Here is an 18,286-nt window from a genome sequence, read left to right on the forward strand (position 1 = left end):
GTTGAAGTTAGTTTACCCAACAAAAAACAACTTCCACTGGACTTTTGGTTCGAGAAACCTTGATTAACAAATGTAAGTTTAGCACAAATTGAAACATGACTTTTAGTGGTTTAAATTATTTTTGCTCTGATCTCTGTGGTTTTGATTGACAGGGATCTGGATCAGGCGAGTATGGAAGCGGTGGTGTCTCTTCTGGCCGGGCTGCCACTCCAGCCAGAGGAGGGGGATGGTGTGGAACTGATGGAGGCCAAATCTCAGCTTTTCCTAAAGTAAGACTCTCAAATTCCATATCAAACCCTTCGCCTTATATTGTCCCTCCATGGGTTTTGTACTTTACTCTGCCCCCTGCTGTCCTCCACAGGTACTTCACTCTGTTCATGAACCTGCTGAACGACTGCAGTGAGGTGGAGGATGAGGGTCAGCAGGTGGTTGGACGCAAGCGGGGGATGTCCCGGCGACTGGCGTCTTTACGGCACTGCACCGTCTTGGCCATGTCCAACCTGCTCAATGCCAACGTGGACAGCGGTCTTATGCACTCCATTGGTGGGACAATTGAGCCACAAACCTCTCAACTAACAGTTTAAATTCATTAACCACTAAACCAATCTTATTTTATATTTTATTTTAATTTTTTATTTTAAATTTCATTTTATTTTTTTTATTTTTTTTTCAATTTACTCATTAATCCCTTTAAAACTGTCATATATGAAAAATGTTAATCTTTAGTTAAAGGGTTAGTTCACCCAAAAATGAAAATTCTGCCATTAATTACTCACCCTCATGTCATTCCAAACCCATAAGACTTTTGTTCATCTTTGAAACAAAAATAAAGATCTTTTTGATGAAATCTGAGCGATTTCCGTCCCTCCATAGACAGCTACGCAACTCACACTTTGACGAGATCGTAAAACTAATCCATATGAATCGAGCAAATTTAGTCCAAATTTTCTGAAGAGACTCGATCGCTTTATATGATGAACAGATTGAATTAGGCTTTTATGTTCTAGCTTAATATAATCTACCTGACATAAAATGGCTTTTTGTGACAAATCTCTAACAGCATAGAGTAAGCACTCTCACACATATGATCAAACTTTATGCGTCCTCTGCTCTCTCACAGGGCTGGGCTATCATAAGGACCTTCAGACCAGGGCTACTTTCATGGAGGTCCTCACTAAGATCCTGCAGCAGGGGACAGAGTTTGACACGCTGGCAGAGACTGCTCTGGCCGATCGCTTTGAGAGGCTTGTGGAACTTGTTACAATGATGGGGGACCAGGGGGAGTTACCTATCGCCATGGCGCTGGCCAGTGTGGTGCCTTGTTCCCAGTGGGTGAGTACATTATGCAAATCTTTTTTCTTTTTTTTGGACAGTGCAAGATGAGTAATTAATTAATTCAGCTCCAATTCAAATTATGTTCTTTACAATTCACAATGCAACATATTTTTATTTTTTATAGACATTTTAAAAAACTTTTTACTTTTAAGAATTGTAACGTTAAAGCTTGAAAATCTCCTAGTGACTTGCAATGATAGGATGTTTGCTAGTCAAAATCAAACAATGATTATTTGCGTACTGATTTGGCACTGGTCTTTTCTTTCTTAGACCTATTTACATATTAAATAGCTTTTTTCTTTTATCTATTTATCCATCTAAATCAGTGGTCTTTACTATTTTTTTTTCATGAGAGCCGCACTGACAGGACAAAGTCAATAATAGGAGAGCCACTTTTACTGCAAAGTATCAAAAGTTACATCTAGTACATGAAAAAATACAATAGTAATTTATAGTAAATACTATAGTGTTTTTGAACCATACTATAGTAAATTGTAGTATACCGTATATATTATAGTATTTACAACATAGTATTAGTTGTAATTAGTATTAGTAGTACAGTATTTGCTACAGTATACTGTAGTATTATTAACTATAGTGAACTGATAAACTGTAATAAATACTGTAGTATACTTTAGTTTTTACTACAGTAAACTGTAGTGTATTGTAGTATAATATACCCTATAGATGTAGAAAACTTGTACAGTACAGTATTGGGTGAAGTAATTTGTTTATATTACTATAGTTGTTATATTACCACAGCAACTATAGAATTACCACACCAAATTAATTCAAGTTTACTATAGTATTTACTATAAATTACTATAGTATTTTTTTTTCACGTGTAAGCATATCTGCGTATCAATCTGTCATCCCTGAACATACAATATGCAATGCAATAAATACAAAAGGTGGAAAATAATCATTCTTCATCATTTAACGTTACTAGTCAAATTTGTAAATGAGACAAGATGATTTCCCTTAATGACTACCTTAACGCTGGGATGAGCGGAAGCATGCATTTCCTTGACTTCTTCATGTTGTAGCTTATTGTTGCAATCCTTGTGAGGCATGCAAGATGTTCATTGGTGAGGTGGTTTCTCTGTTTCCTCTTTATAGTGCTCATTATTGAGAATTTTTCGGATTTTATAGACTATTTTAAGTGAGCAGCCGGTCTCTCAGAGGGTGTGTGGAGCCCTTTCTAGCTCTACAGCGCCCCACAAATTTCCAATGTAAATCTGTGGTGAAAAATGGAACTGCAGTGCGCTTTCATAGAGAGCCACTGGGACAGATTTTTGTCTGCCCCTCTCAATTTCATGTTAGGTCATATCACCGTATTATTTACTGCCACGCGAGCCACCAATTAAAGCAATTTACTGCCCAATGAGTAACACTGGTCTATATTATTATTATTCTCTTTCTCTATATATCAGTGTTTGGGTTTAACTTTTTAAATTTATTTTATTTATTTATTTAATTTTATAATATTTTATTTATTTATTTATTTATTTATTTATATTTTGTCATTTTTCATTCATTTTACCATGAACTGTGATTCTCAACATTTTTGACTTGAGAGCCCCCATATTGGCTAAGATATTTATTAACAGAAACTGGTAGTATTGATATATTAAATTATAAAACCACAATTCATTTTGTGATTCCAAAAGTTTCAAGAAATGTAAACAATACTTGAGGGAGGGAGAGAATAAATATGAATTCCAGTTTACATCTTGATTTTATGTGAGGTTTTTTTTTTTTTTTTTTTTAGTCAGTCTACTGACTAATGACTGCTAGTTGACATGTAGTTGCAAAGTTACTTATAGTTAGTAGAATGTCTAAAGGTGACCATTGAAATAAAGTATTACCAAATATAAAATGTGTCTGTAAATGCATTAATATTAACCATTAACACTCACCATTTTTTATATATATAATAAAATGTCAAAATCTGTGAATGATTTTACTATAAACTCACAGTCTGAGTGCTTCTTTAGTTAGTCTGGTGTTTGGTCTTTCCAGGACGAACTGGCACGTGTTCTGGTGACTCTCTTCGATTCGAGACATCTGTTGTATCAGCTTCTATGGAATATGTTCTCCAAGGAGGTGGAGTTGGCAGATTCCATGCAAACATTGTTCCGCGGCAACAGCCTGGCTAGTAAAATCATGACGTTCTGCTTTAAGGTGTCTCTATGCTTCCCTTGGCATGCATTGAAGTCAAATGATCATTCACAGAGGCAAATGATCCGGATTAAGTTTAGCTGTGAATTTCCCTCTGTGTACCTTTCAGGTGTACGGGGCCACGTATCTGCAGAAGCTATTGGAGCCGTTGCTCAGGGGAGTGATCACTGGAACTGAGTGGCAGATGCTGAGCTTTGAGGTGGATCCCACCAGGTATCTGTCCAACTGACTCTTTAAATCAGTGCTTCTCAGCTGGTGTGTTGGTGCAAAGTCACCTGTCATTTGATAGAACTAGGCAAATTAGGTAGAGGCATCATGGGCAGGTTGCATAACATGGTGTCATCCTCAAACCATGAGCAAAACTAGCCAAAGTAAAAGAGAATTTAACCCAAACTAATTTAAATAAAGGTTCACTTGGGACAAGGATGAACTGGTGGCGACCATAGTGTGTTTCATGTGGTTAATAAATGGCTGTCGAGAGCAAGAAATACTCAAAATTCAATTGGCATTTAGAAATCTGCATGTTTTCCTAGTCAGCCTGTGTCAGCATATTAATAATTATTAATATAAATTTTAATGCTTGATTTTAATGAATTTTTGTGTATTTTTATATGATAAACTATTTTGGTTCTTTGGTATTTGGTACTATTGGGTTTTTTTTTTTTTGGTATTTTGGTGTTGTCACCACTTAAAGGGATAGTTCACCCAAAAATGAAAATTCTGTCATCATTTACTCACCCTCAAATTGTTCCAGTCCCTTCCACACCCCAATGAGGTCCATCAACTGTTTGGTTACCCATATTCTTCAAAATATCTTCTTTTGTGTTCAGCAGAAGAAAGAAATTCTTACAGGTTTGGAACAACTTGAGGGGGAGTAAATGACAGAATTTTAATTTTTGGGTGAACTATCCCTTTAAATTGACACAGTTATAACAGTGATGTTATCCAGTAAATACAGCAGACTTGCACATGTGATGTTCAGCTTCTGGTTGGAGATGATTCGGTTGTGTTCTTTCCTCAGGCTCGAGACCGGTGAGAATTTGGAGGAGAACCAGCGTAATCTGCTACGGATGACCGATCGCTTCTTTCAGGCCATAATCAACTCATCCGGCGAGTTTCCTCCTCAGCTCCGCAGCGTCTGTCACTGTCTCTTTCAGGTGAGGCTGGAGAAACCAATGAGGTGTTTCTTCTGTTTACAAAGAGGCCTGAAGGTTATTAAACCAGTGTGGAGTTATTTTCTGTGGATGTCTGTATCCCCATGTTAATGTGTATGATGATATCACTAATGTCAAATATGCTTCATTTTTGCTGTGAAGACTGATTGTCAAATTAAACAGTTTAAAGTCAATGTGAAATCAAAATTTACTTTCTAAATAGATGTTTCTAGTCTTATTTGTGCACAATTTATCACAAATAAGACCAGAAAAAATGGTCTTTTTATTCTAATTAAATGTACAGTATAACTTATTTAGAATGGCATGTGAAAGACATGTTATGTTGACTTTAAAATCTGAATTGTGCTGGTTTATTTCAAATACATATTTGACATGTTTCTGGTGTATGTGATGAGAAGGCCCATGCAGAATCTGCAAACCTTTTTCTCATTTTCTGTACTGAATGAATTTGTGTGGTTTGTAAAACTATTCTTAGATACATTTTTGCCTTGAAGTGGGGCTAGTATTATTTATAAAGGAATTAATACTTCTATTCAGCAAGGATGTGTTAAATTAATCAAAACTGACAGTAAAGACATTTATAATCTAAAATCAGTGCTGTTCTTTTGAACTTTCTATTCAAAGAATCCTGAAAAAAATGAAAATATAAAAATATTACTTTTTTTTAATTCTAGATTGACCCCAAATGTTTGAATGGTAGTGTATATACTTCTTGATAGCTGACAGCATTATTAAATTAGATAAAACTATTTACAATATGCTTTTTATTTACAAAAATGATTAGAAAAATACATTTTGCAGAATGACAGCCGTTCAAGTTGGAGATGCCCATTCCATGCGGGCCTGGTAGTAAGAGAACGTGTGTGTGTGTGCGTGCGTGTGTGTGTGTGTGTGTGTGTTAGCTTGTGCCGTGACTTGTTTGTGCTCATTTCTGTCCTGTAGGCTACTTGTCACTCTCTCCTGTCTAAAGCATCTGTCAAAGACAGAAAGGAAGTGAGGAAAGCAGTAAGTGTGAATGGCGGATGTACCTGCTTCCTGTCCCAATTCACTTCATTAATCTGAGACTCTTGTGCACCTCTGGCCTGCATTACTGTCATTACATCAAATCACATCTACTAATTTCCTGATTTTTGGCAAACTGAGGTTTCACTGAATGTACCTCTTAGCACCAACACCAGAAAAAACAACAAACTCTGTAGCTCCAGGCATCATCTTTGCATGGGTTGGAGTTGGAAATTATCAGGCCGTTGAATGCAGTGGTGCGTTGATGGTAATGCAATTTGATAACAGACTCCGGCCCTTCTTGAATGCCAGAATGATTTTGTGCTTGATTGTTCAACCTGAAACGCTAATTCTGAGTAAAACACATTTCTCTGTAGTGCCATTTTAAATGCTTTGCTTTTGCCTTTTTTCTTCTCTAACACTCTTAAAGGTCACTGGTGGCGACCTCCGCCATTGTAAAACTGTTTAACAGCTTCAAACTGCTTTCTACACTTTAACTCTAAAGCCTTTGGTGCCATTTCATTCAGATAGTTCCCTCACAGAACCTCATGTTATACACTTACTCAACAGATATCATCATATGATCAACAAGACCTCCACTAAACCAGAGTTTAGTGTTATTTGACTTTTAAATTGCACAATTAATGGGTTAGTTCACCCAAAAATGAAAATGATCCCATAATTTACTCACCCTCAAGCCATCATAGGTGTATATGACTTTTTTTTCTTTCAGCCAAACACAATTGGAGTCATATTAAAAAATATCCTGGCTCTTCCAAGCTTTATAATGGGAGTGAATGGTACCCTAGATTTTGAAGCCCAAAACGTGCATTCATCCATCATAAAAGTAATCCATACGGCTCCAGGGGGGTTAATAAAGGCCTTCTGAAGCAAAGCGCTGTGTTTTTATAAGAATATTTATAACTTTATAAACTATAATCTCTGGCTTCCTGTAACCGCCGTATGCAAGTTGAGTTATAAATATGGATATTTTTCTTACAAAAACGCATCACTTCGCTTCAGAAGGCCTTTATTAACCCCCTGAAGCCATATGGATTATTTTGATGATAGATGGATGTGCTTTTTTTTGGGCTTCAAAAAAATGGTACCATTCACTCCCATTATAAAGCTTGGAAGAGCCAGAATATTTTTCAATATAACTCCGATTGTATTTGGCTGACAGAAGAAAGCCCTATACACCCAGAATGGCTTGAAGGTGAGTAAATTATGGGATAATTTTTGGGTGAACCAACCCTTTAGGTTCAGTTATATGAATGTCAGAGATTTTGGTTCTGGTTTATAACTATCTTAATGAAATAGTCCCATGTTGCCCCAGCCATAATACCCTCCTTATATGTTCCTATGCGTGTTTGTGTGTCTTGGTTTCAGGTGGTGAGTCAGCGTTTCCCTCAGAACAGTATTGGAGCTGTAGGTAGTGCCATGTTCCTGCGTTTCGTGAACCCGGCTATAGTCTCTCCATATGAGGCCGGGATTCTCGACAAAAAGCCTCTGCCCAGGATAGAAAGAGGCCTCAAACTCATGTCAAAGGTCAGAGTTTTTGGCATAGAGATGAGATAATGCTACTTCAAAAAAATGTCCATGCTGGAAAAAACTGATTATACCAGCTTTTGTTGGCCAAGCTGGACTTTGCTGCTTTGATGCTGGTCCAAAAAGATCTATTAGGTCAAAACCAGGTCCATGATTGGGAAAGCCAACTGATCAACCGTCTAGCAAAGTTTATTTAGGCAAAAAGCCACTAAAATAATAGAAACCCACTTAAAGGAATAGTTCACCCAAAAATGAAAATTATCCCATAATTTACTCACCCTCAAGCCATCCGAGGTGTATATGACTATCTTCTTTCAGCCGAACACAATAAGAGTTATATCAAATATCTTGGCTCTTCCCAGCTTTGTAATGGCATTGCATAGTGCCTGTGTTTTTGAATCTCCAAAAAGTGCATCCATCCAATTTAAAAGTAATCCATACGACTCCAAGGTGTTAATAAATGCCTTCTGAATCGAAGTGATGTTTTTTTGTAAGAAAAATATCCATATTTAAAACTTCAATTATAAAAACATAAACTATAATTACTGGCTTCCGGCAACAGTGCATTCCTTACGTGCGTTCACGAGAGAGTCGAGTTCCTCTGACCCGATGTATGATGTAGCTCCTCTTCTCTTATATCGAAATCCTTCAACATTTTTCTTTAAAACTTCTCGTTTTTAGACTTCTAATTCGTGACCGGCGTTTTGTTTCGCTTTATGTTCTGCACTTCCGCATTCAGCAGTTTTCACCTAAGCTTACGCTACGCCTACGTCGCACGTCGGTTGAGTAAATACGAGGGTGACTAAATTATGGGATAATTTTCACTTTTGGGTGAACTGTTCCTTTAATAGTTGTAAAAGATTTAGATACAGAAAGATTTAGACTGTTTAATAAAGACTCATTCAGTTCAGGTTGATCTTATTTCATTTTTCACCTGTCTGCAGATCCTCCAAAGTATTGCCAATCACGTTTTGTTCACGAAAGAGGAGCACATGAGGCCTTTTAATGACTTTGTGAAGAGTAATTTTGATGCAGCCAGAAGGTAAGAAAGCAATCAGTGGGCTTCAGGATTTGATTCCTGCCACCAGCTAGATTAACCTTTGAGTTTAAACTTCTAGATTTTTCCTGGACATCGCCTCTGACTGCCCAGCGAGTGACTCGCTCAATCACAGCCTGTCCTTTATTAGTGATGGGAATGTTTTGGCCCTGCACAGGCTGCTGTGGAACAACCAAGAGAAAATCGGCCAGTATTTGTCTAGTAACAGGTGAGCAGGTCATCTATGACCCGTGTTGTCATCCAGCTCATGGGGCCAGTATCCAAGAGACTGTTATTGGAAGTGCAAATGTAGTTGGCCATTTCTTAGGATTCATTCTGAGAATCAAGTTTTTGCTCGTTCAAATCTCTATATTTAACTGGACACTGATTTGTGATTTCACTTTCAACTTGTTTCTCTCTGATCTGATTGTTTTAGTAAGATGCTGTCTTTAAAGGACATCTCTTTTGTTGTAAAAATAATCATCCATCATTTTGACTGACTGGATTGTACATTTTCGTTCATGCTTTATATTTATCCATCAGTAAAATATTGTAACGTAAGCAATACAATTATTAATGATCCTCAGATTCTCAATGAAGTTTCAGCTATTCAGAGTATAATTTTCCATAATCCTCAGGGATCATAAAGCTGTTGGAAGGAGGCCCTTTGATAAGATGGCCACCCTGCTTGCTTACCTGGGTCCCCCAGAACACAAACCTGTGGCAGATACTCATTGGTCAAGCCTGAATCTCACCAGCTCCAAATTTGAGGAGTTTATGACCAGGTAAAAATTGCTTCACGGTTTAAAAAAAAAAAAAATTCTAAAAAGTATTTTATTCTTTTTTTCCAATAAAAAAAAAAAACATCTCAACATTCTTAAAACAGATAAGACTTCTTCTATAATATTATTATTATTACATTTACTTTAAAAAAAAAAAATTATAATAATAATAAAAAGATTTAAATATATATATATATATATATATATATAATTATTTATTTTTTATTTTTTGTAAATGTATCTTGTTTTAAGGATGATTAGATTTTTTTTTATTGGAAAACGAGACCTAATAATAATATTACTATCAATTTTATTTTTTTTCTTTTTTTTTTTTCTTTTTTTTTTTTGCATTGTGCTGTTGCCCATTATAGCACATTTGATACACTGTTCTCTTCAAGTGTGCAGGTTCTTTATATATTTTAGTTTCTTGCGGTGTGTCAGTAAAGGATGAAGTTCAGAACTTTTTTCCTTTTTCTTTAGACACCAGGTGCATGAGAAAGAAGAGTTTAAAGCGTTGAAGACTCTTAACATCTTTTACCAGGCGGGAACCTCAAAGAACGGAAACCCTGTGTTTTACTATGTGACTCGGAGGTAAGCCTTCATAACACCTGACCTAATACAAACTGATGCAAAAGACTTGGAAAAGCACACTTTGGTTCAAAGTTTTATTGCTTCTGAGAACAACCAGTTAACTAATAACAAATGATTTAATCAACAAAGGGAAATCTATGAAGATATTACAGCGTTTTACAGCGATAAATTGAAAATACCCTGACTGCCTGCTAAATAATGGTTGTGAATAGTAACAATATTTTTTATATTTGAAATATAATGTTAAGCAAAAAGCTGTTTGTTACAAGCTGCACAACATCTACATTTCATTTGTAGCATTTCAGAAACACTCTATTAAGTCTCTGAAGAATCTTACAGGATTGTCTACCTTCAAAGCACAAGGGAGATTGATGGTCACTGTATCATGTGTAGAAAGCATAGAGCCGTGAACACAGGCAGCAGAAGTTTGAAGCAGCTAGTCATGGAGGAAGAGGAGGAACTGCTAACAGAGGTGCTGACTGTTTGGTTTGTGCTGTTGTTGAAGCTGGATGAAGTAGTGTTGTTCATCTCATTTGTGCTGCCGGGGGAACTGGCTGAATTGGCGCCATTCGTGTTCTGGTTAGCGCCGTTCGCATTCTGATTAGTGCCATTCTTAGAGTTGACTGATGTGGAACTGGTGAAGCCGGATGAAGTAGTACCATTCATGTTTTGGCTTGTGCTGTTGGTGTAGTTAAATGAAGTGGTACTGTTCGTCACATTGGCATTCTCAATTTGGACCAGCATACAGCCAAACATCACAACCAGCAGCACCGCACAGCTGTCCACTCTTACAGCCATTTCTCTGATCTGAGAACAACATACCAAAACACAAAAATCATGTCACTTCTTTTTTTACTAGCTCCACAGTTGTTTAACACAAATATCATCAAAAGATTAATTTATATTCCTAGAAGCATCAGTCAGAATTTAATGTTTGAACACTTTGCATCAGTGCAAGGAAATAATTTAAAGCTGAAATCGTTCCCTGCAATACTCACCAGCAGTGTTCCGCGTAAATGTTATATCTCTGCGAGTGGTGGTGTGCAGTGTCCCTAAACAGATGCGGATGCTTTTAATAATGACACCTGTGCAAGAAGTCACATGATTCTTCAGAAAGGAGGGTCAGTGATGGAAAGATCATGTTGACAAGATTTCCTTTTGTTTAACAAATGATTTGTTTGTTTTTCATGAGGTATCATGGTTACATCACGGAAGACTGGCTTGAGTTTTCTGTTTTTATGGCAAAAGATTTCCAAATATACTTGAGTCTTCTTTTTTTTTTCTTTTTTTTAGTTTATATTCCCACATAGCTGGGTAACCTGACAGTTTATCAGTTTCAAACTGTCAGAAGAGGCAGCCATGATAGTGAATGCATTATGGTGAGGGAAAAAAAGCTGGAAAATCCTGTTAACATTAGCTTAAGTTGTGTTTTTAGAAAGTGATAGGTGGTTTCTAGCTTCTCCTCACTGGTTTAAGGTGATTGTCAAGCTGTTTTACCAACTGTTTGTGACCTGAAGGAGCTGGTAGACCATCTTGATCAAGTGACCCTGCTGGTTCTGGCATTAATGCTAGGTATGGTTGTGGCCAAGAGAATTATATTAAGAGAATTTGAAATCCACTGCTCCCCCGTGTTTTCAGAGATGGCTTGCTGAAATGGTCTCTGTCTTAAACCTTGAAAAAATAGGGTTTAATGAAGTAAAGTTTACATGATAGCATAATTTAGATTTTCACACATCTGTTACTGTGATTTTTGTGCTGATTTCTATCCCCCTCTTTATGTGATTTATCTTCTTCCTTTGTACCTTATTTAGGCACTTATGTCATTTGTAATGTTGTTTATTAGTTGCGTAGTTGTTTGCGAAACGCTGAAACCCTATTGTAATTGTTAAATTTTCCAAGGATCAGCATTCTCCCCTAAAAGTGATCGGGCAGACCAAATCATAAGTCGTAGAGACTTAGAAACTTTGAGGGCTGGTAGTACTCACACTGCCTACAACGTCACCAAGGCTCGCCCCGATCGACCTGAGTAAAGTACGAAATCGCTGATAACTCCTAAAACCGTTAGGCGTAGGCTCAAGTGTCTTATGTCGTTGATGCCTCTGAATCGCTCGTCGTTCTTAGCGAAATTTTTCGGGTATTTTGAATTTTTTGAAAAACCTATTTTTGCAAACTAGTCACTGGTTTTTGGCCCGATCGGAACCAAACCAGTGCAGCAAGATTCTCCGGAGTCTGATCAAAAAAAAGTTAAAATTTCGATTCACGGTAATCGTTCGAAGTGGGTGGACCCACTTGTACTAAAATGACTATAACTCATGAACGGAATGAGATATTTTCACCAAACTCAGCACACCTATGTTAGAGCTCATTCAGTGGTCGCGTGAAAAAGGACGTGGCAACTGGCCACTTGGTGGCGCTATAACATTAAAAAAAAAAACATGAAAATGGCTATAACTAGTACTTCACCGTTAGTAGTAGTAGTACTTGAAAATTGGCATGCAGTGTCTTTGTCCGAGGTGCCATGATTGTCTTAGAGGACATTGACATATCTCAAAAAACATGGCCGTCATCGGCCAATGAATTTTGAGCAGCTATCAGACAAGGTTAACGGAGGCCGATTGTAACAAAACTCGCTGGGCCTGTTTGACTTACGGCCCTAGTTCCTCTCTTCATCTAATCATTCGTTAAATCTTTAAGATTATTTTTAAAAAAAAATAACTTTGGCGAACTAGTCCTAGGTTTTTGGCTCAACCATGATAACTGTTAAAGAGCTTTAAAAACTATAAACACATTGCCTGTGTTTACTGTATATGGTCTTTTCCATATATGATCGAGATGGTTACAAGCTTGCTAATTAAAACAATATCTTTTTACACATGTGCTTAAAGGCCTTAAAGCCCTTGAACCCCAAAATTGATGCTCGCAGCTATATTACTGTTGTTGTTCTTATAAAACTAATAAAAACAATGTGGAGAGGTGTTCCTGCTGGTTGTCAGTAGCTGTTGGAACATGGTGGGTAGCTTTCTGGACATTTCAGTGACTGATTTATTTGTTTGAATAAAACTTTACATGGTTAATGTTTTTTTTTTTTTTTTTTTTTTTTTTTTTATTTAAATGACAAGACATTCAAATGGTATTTATATATTTCATTATAAATTCTTAGCATTAATTTTATTTTATTTTTTTATTTATTTATTTTACAGATTTTATTGTACAGTGCAGAGCTAACGATCACAAAGAACAAGATGCTTTTTGTCCATGTTTATTATTTTAGTTTTATTGCAGTAATAACACTCATGCATTTAAATTAATAGAATCGTTTTTAAACACATTGGATTGTCAGGTAATCTGAGTGATGTTAATTTGATTAATCTATGAAATGCTTTTGCATCCATTCCATGTAAACTTGTATGTCCAGTAATCCTGCTTGTTGCTGCTCTACATCAGCAGATGGAGGTTATAATGTGAGACTGTTCTGTTTTGGAAGTTCATTTTAAGTTTTAATGATATGTTGAACATAAAAGTGAAATGAAAATGTAATGAAATGAAAATCCAGGTTAGAAGAAGGACCATGTGATTCAGGTGATCCTCAGAGCAGTAGTGTCATGGCCATCAGGAGGAGCAGACAGCAGACCGATGTGTAGAGTGAGCCGGCACTGCGTCCTGAGCTTGTGTTTCTGCTGAGATTCTGATTGGGTCTCTTCACACTCCGTGTGCGGAGAGTGGTGGTCCTGCGGGTGGTGGAGATGGTGGTGAAGAAGTCGACTGGTGTGATCGGGCCTTCTGTAGTTGAATGAATATTTGAATCGGAAACCTCTGAAGTCGAGGTAAGGAGAATGCCCTTTCTGAAAGACTCCTGTTCCTTGGTGCTTCTAGATCCTGTTTGATCATCCCTGGTGTTTAGGAGTGATGTCTCTGTCAAGAAGTGTGTGGTTACCGCTTGTACATATGGATGGCTTGGCTCCTCGGTTCCAAAGACATATGGGGACAACGTGTAGGCGCCAAAGTGCCAGCTCCCTGTCCTGGACAGGTGAGCTTCTCCGCAGGTGTGCCAGGTGTGGCAGGGGCAGCCCAACACTCGGGCGGAAGTGTGTTTGGTCCACACCAACAGGTGGCTGATGTTGGCAGTTTCTTCACAAGCCCATGGGTTGTCCCCTAGAGTGATGAGCTTCAGACTTTGCAGATGCTCGAATGCTCCTTCATTGACCGTAGTAAAGCGGTTTGCATGCAGGTAGAACTGAGCCAGCCTGTGTAGCCGGACCAGTGACCCCGGTAGAATCTGCACCAAGGTGTTGTGGGATATATCCACCACCTCCAGGTTATGGGGCATGTTGGTAGGTACCGTCCAGAACTTGTTGTGACTGAGGTTGAGAGCCTTCAGGTTGGGGAGCGTGTTGTTGATGAAGACCACACGCTCCAGCTTATTGACAGAAAGGTCCAGAACTCTGAGGTTCCACTGGTATGCAGTGTCATCCTTTTTAAGTACACATAGGCGGTTTCCTGAGACATTGATTTCCCACAGTGCCCGTGGCAGTGAGGCTGGGAAATGAAGTAGACGGTTATAGGAGATGTCCAGGATCCGCAGATGTGTGAAGGAGCTTAGGTGGTGGTCCAGGTCAGATAGCCGATTGTGGGTCAGGTTGAGGGATTGAATGTTTCTCTGTAGGCCATTTGGCAGATGCCTAAACCCCCTCCAAGAACAGTCAACTGTCCGATGGCTCTCACTACAGGAGCAAACAGCGGGACATTCTGCATGTACGCAAGTACACGTAAACCACAGTAAGAGCAGGCAGGGCTTCACAGAATACACGAGCATCTTCATGGTGTTCCTGTGGACAATGGCAAGAGGTTTGTTTGGTGAATGCTAATGTAGTTGGTGTTTATAGTATTATACAAGTGTCTATGACTTGCAGTAATGTATGTTTTTGTGTGTGTATGTGTGTCTGTTTTAGTGAGTCTAAGGGTACGTTTACATGACAATGATATGGTTAAAACAGAGAAGATTTTTGTTGCGTTTTTGTTGTTTACGTGGAGATGACAATGGTATCGTTTTTAAAAACATGCACCTTGAAACCCGTTTTCAAAAGTTTGCGTTTTCAGGTCACCAAAACGCCATTGTCGTGTAAATGAACAGCCAAAACGCATAAAGAGTTTTCCATTTTTAGTTGAAAATGGTGTCGTGTAAAAGGCCCCTAAAATTGATAGGATCTGATTATAGAGACCAATGACTGAATCTAAATAATAATGATTATAAACAGGGCTTGACATTAACTTTTTTGCTCACCAGCCACTGTGGCTAGTGGTTTTCAAAAGTTACTAGCCACTCAGCATTTTCATTGTCCACAACTTTGACATCGATACTATGGAGAAAAACTGCCATATAGATATTTTTAATATTATCTCATAATTTGGCAGCAGGTATATTAGGCTGCTGTCACTTTAAGACCTGACGCACAGATCCATTATAAGCTACTGTTACATATGCGTTTTCTTTCTCAACTTTTTATGTTCACTTAAAACAAACTGACTGTGTTTACGTGAATACTTGCCAAGACCTGCATTTTGACATTATTTTGTGTGTATTTGACTGTTTAAGCGCAATAATCAGCAAAGAAGAACTCAATTTAGTACTGAGAGACAGCTTCATGTGCGCACACTTTGGGTGTGAGCACAAAATCTGCGGGAATGAGTAAAATTATGCGCAATACGTACAATCCCATGCCGAAATTCAAGTCCTGTAACACCAACAATATTCATCCGGAGCAAATGAAACTAGTGAGTGAGGGGAGGCGGGTTTGTGTGTCAACTCGCTGTCGGAGAGATGAGAGAGTGAGAAAGCGCAGCTGGTATCGTATGTCTATTCTGCGGAAAATGAGTATTGGAAACGTTTCAGATATTTCATTATCGAAAAAACAACTGATATTTTGACAACACTATTTCACTTAGTTTATTATTTCAGATGCCTTTTTTAAAGACTACAATTGGAAAAATTTATTATATATGAAATTCAACCCGCCAAAGTGGCTAGTAGGAGTGACTGCTTTACATGCCACTGCTGAAATCCACCTGCATTTGGTGTTAATGTCAAGTCCTGATTATAAAAGTCTAAGCTTTAGTGAATCTGAGTATTTTGAGTCATTTGTGTCTGATTATAGCAAGTGATAGCAATCTGATGATAATGCAGATGACAATGAGTCTGATGATTGCCTAATGACAGTTTGAATCTGATTAGTCTGAATCTGATTATATTAAGTGACTGACTGCGTCTGATGACAGTCATTCAGATTAATGTAAGTGATGATGACTATGTTCAGTAATGCATTATTGACTATATTCTAAAGTTGAGTTAGTGACTTTAGTGAGTCTGATGACTGTATGTCTGATGCTATGTAATGACGGTGAGTCCAATGGAGTGACTGATAGGGTCTGATGACAGTAAGTATGATTGATGTGAGTGATGGCAATGAGTCTGACTACATTGAGAAGTGCAATTTGTATCTGATTACAGTTCGTTAACAGTGATTAACAATGCTTAGTCAGATTAATGTGAGTGAGAGCAGTGACTCTGATTATTGTTACTGATGATAATGAATTTTATTATAGTTAGTGATGGCCGTGAGTCTTATATAATTTTATTTGGCTGTAAGTCTTGTTCATTATCATTATAATCTCTGGTTTTTCATTTGTAATGTGTATGAATGTGTTCTGCCTTTTTGTTTGCAGTTGTAAGGCTAGTCATTGCATGAATTCTGATACACATGCAGCATAGATGTTGAAGGTCTTCATGCAGTGTCTCTGCAGATCTGTCCGCACCTACTTCTGCACGATTCTCTTAAGCACATGCTTAGAATAAAACAGCATTTATATATATTGTACTTGCATGCTTGTTCATATCATGTACCTGTAAATAACTGATTGTGAGTCTAATCTTTCCCTAGGTAAACAGTGCTGCATTGTGAATTACTTACCTTCTCCTTCTCATCACTCTGTGCTCCTTTTTCCTGTCCTCTTTCTGTCTTTCAGTTTCTCTCCATCCCTCACCTCTTTCTTTCTGCTTGGTCTCTAGATCAGCACGGTTCTGATTTCTAATTTTCTATTCTTTCTATGCTTTATGCTGCAGTAAAGTCCAAATCTCGTCTTTCTCTGTGCAGGTCTCTTTCTGGGATCACTAAGATAGTGGAGGAGAGAGGAAGAGGGAGGGAGGGGAGATGTAGTAGAATCTGTGCCCTGGTACAGAAAGAGAGAGAAAGTGCTGACATATCTGTTTCCTCTTTAGGATTCCCTCATTCAGCATCCATTTCCTCTGCTTTCTCTTTTCTTTTCTGTGCTCTCTCTCTCTCTTCCCCTCCCTCTCCTTCCTGCTTTCTTTTTTTCTGTATTTTTCTTTCTTTTTTTGAGTCATTAAGCAACACTTAACCTGTAATTCAGATCTGAATATGTTTTTGTTTGAGTTATAGAATCATGGGATGGAGTCTGATGAAAAATACTAATTTCAGCTAGAATAAACTACTGAACTTCAATATTAACACAGTTTTACCACAAATTTTCCTACGATTTCCACAAAGTTCTGCTTTTGTGAAATCTGATATAAGGTTAAATCTATTATATAAGGTTAATCTGATTGTGCTGTCAGCTGAAAGTGCAGTACTGTCATCTCCATTCAACTTTTACCACATTTAAACCCATTCTACATAGGTTTTCCCACAAAATCTGCACATAAAATTCATAATTTAAAACCCTGATATTGGAAAAGTTCTTAGTTAAGTGTAGTACAATTCTCAGCACGCTTTTCGGTAGTTGATTTAAAAGTTCCTCGCAATCATGTGTTCGCCTGGGTAGGTGTTTGTGTGTGTTTTGAACAAAAGAGCGCTGGTACAGATCCTTTTCAGTGCCACCCTCCATCTTTCTCTCCTCTTCTATCCCTTTTTCTTCCTCAATCACTTCATTCTTTCCGAGCCTACTAATGCTGCCCAGTAATGCTACATCCTCTGCCTACTAATGTAGCTTTGCTCGGTGTGTGACTGTGTGAGTGAATGTTGTTGTATATGTATTTGTGTGTATAATGCAGAAATGGCATAGTAAGACTATTTAGCTCAATCCATCTGTGCTCAGCTCTAATTTTACATGTGCTGTCTAGATTCTTCCCTTAGTTCATTGATCTGTTCATCTAACACTGTTTTAGTGGACCACAGTGTTGTTGCTGTTTTGTGTGTTAGCCAGGCAGATTTGGACATGAAAACAAAGCCAGCCGGAGGTGAGAGAAGGTTGTTATTGCCATATTAAAGGGATAGTTCACCCAAAATATATGTATATGACTATTTTCTTTCAAATGAACACAATCAGAGAATATAAAATACCCTGGCTCTTCCCAGCTTTATAATGGTAGTGAACGGGGGGCGTGTTTTGAAGCCTAAAAAAAATGCATCCATCCATCATAAAAATAATCCATACAGCTCCAGGTGGTTAATAAAGGCCTTCTGAAAGGAAGCGATGGGTTTTTGTAAGAAAAATATCCATATTTAAAACTTTATAAAGTAAAATAACTAGCTTGCGGCAGAATCTTAACCCCTGTCCTGACGCGTGACGTAATGACAAACGCGGAAGCGCAGAGGAGAGAGCAAAACAAAACACTGGTCACA

At 37.8% G+C, this 18,286-nt stretch overlaps 2 protein-coding genes across 8 annotated transcripts in view; one reads left to right on the plus strand and one right to left on the minus strand.

Annotated features, from left to right (window-relative positions):
- Window positions 1-18,286, plus strand: part of nf1b (neurofibromin 1b) — a 60,589-nt gene that overhangs the window by 16,959 nt on the left and 25,344 nt on the right. For 4 of the 7 annotated variants that reach the window (XM_051907986.1, XM_051907989.1, XM_051907987.1 and 1 more), the window contains exons 24-35: window positions 153-269; window positions 362-543; window positions 1,121-1,332; window positions 3,358-3,519; window positions 3,626-3,729; window positions 4,538-4,673; window positions 5,634-5,696; window positions 7,083-7,241; window positions 8,186-8,283; window positions 8,360-8,506; window positions 8,916-9,062; window positions 9,540-9,650. In XM_051907986.1, the coding sequence (XP_051763946.1) occupies window positions 153-269; window positions 362-543; window positions 1,121-1,332; window positions 3,358-3,519; window positions 3,626-3,729; window positions 4,538-4,673; window positions 5,634-5,696; window positions 7,083-7,241; window positions 8,186-8,283; window positions 8,360-8,506; window positions 8,916-9,062; window positions 9,540-9,650 (1,638 nt within the window). Of the gene's footprint in view, window positions 1-152; window positions 270-361; window positions 544-1,120; window positions 1,333-3,357; window positions 3,520-3,625; window positions 3,730-4,537; window positions 4,674-5,492; window positions 5,541-5,633; window positions 5,697-7,082; window positions 7,242-8,185; window positions 8,284-8,359; window positions 8,507-8,915; window positions 9,063-9,539; window positions 9,651-18,286 lie in introns of all 7 variants that reach the window. The other 3 variants (XM_051907992.1, XM_051907993.1, XM_051907988.1) reach the window with 2 other exon arrangements.
- Window positions 12,894-17,464, minus strand: LOC127520130 (oligodendrocyte-myelin glycoprotein-like). The gene is made up of 2 exons (XM_051907999.1): window positions 16,616-17,464; window positions 12,894-14,476 (listed from the first exon to the last, which is right to left on the minus strand). Exons 1-2 carry the CDS (start codon window positions 16,627-16,629, stop codon window positions 13,237-13,239), a joined length of 1,254 nt encoding a protein of 417 aa, XP_051763959.1. The 5' UTR covers window positions 16,630-17,464; the 3' UTR covers window positions 12,894-13,236.

The sequence above is a fragment of the Ctenopharyngodon idella genome, chromosome 10, assembly GCF_019924925.1.
Source record: "Ctenopharyngodon idella isolate HZGC_01 chromosome 10, HZGC01, whole genome shotgun sequence".
NCBI lineage: Eukaryota > Metazoa > Chordata > Actinopteri > Cypriniformes > Xenocyprididae > Ctenopharyngodon > Ctenopharyngodon idella.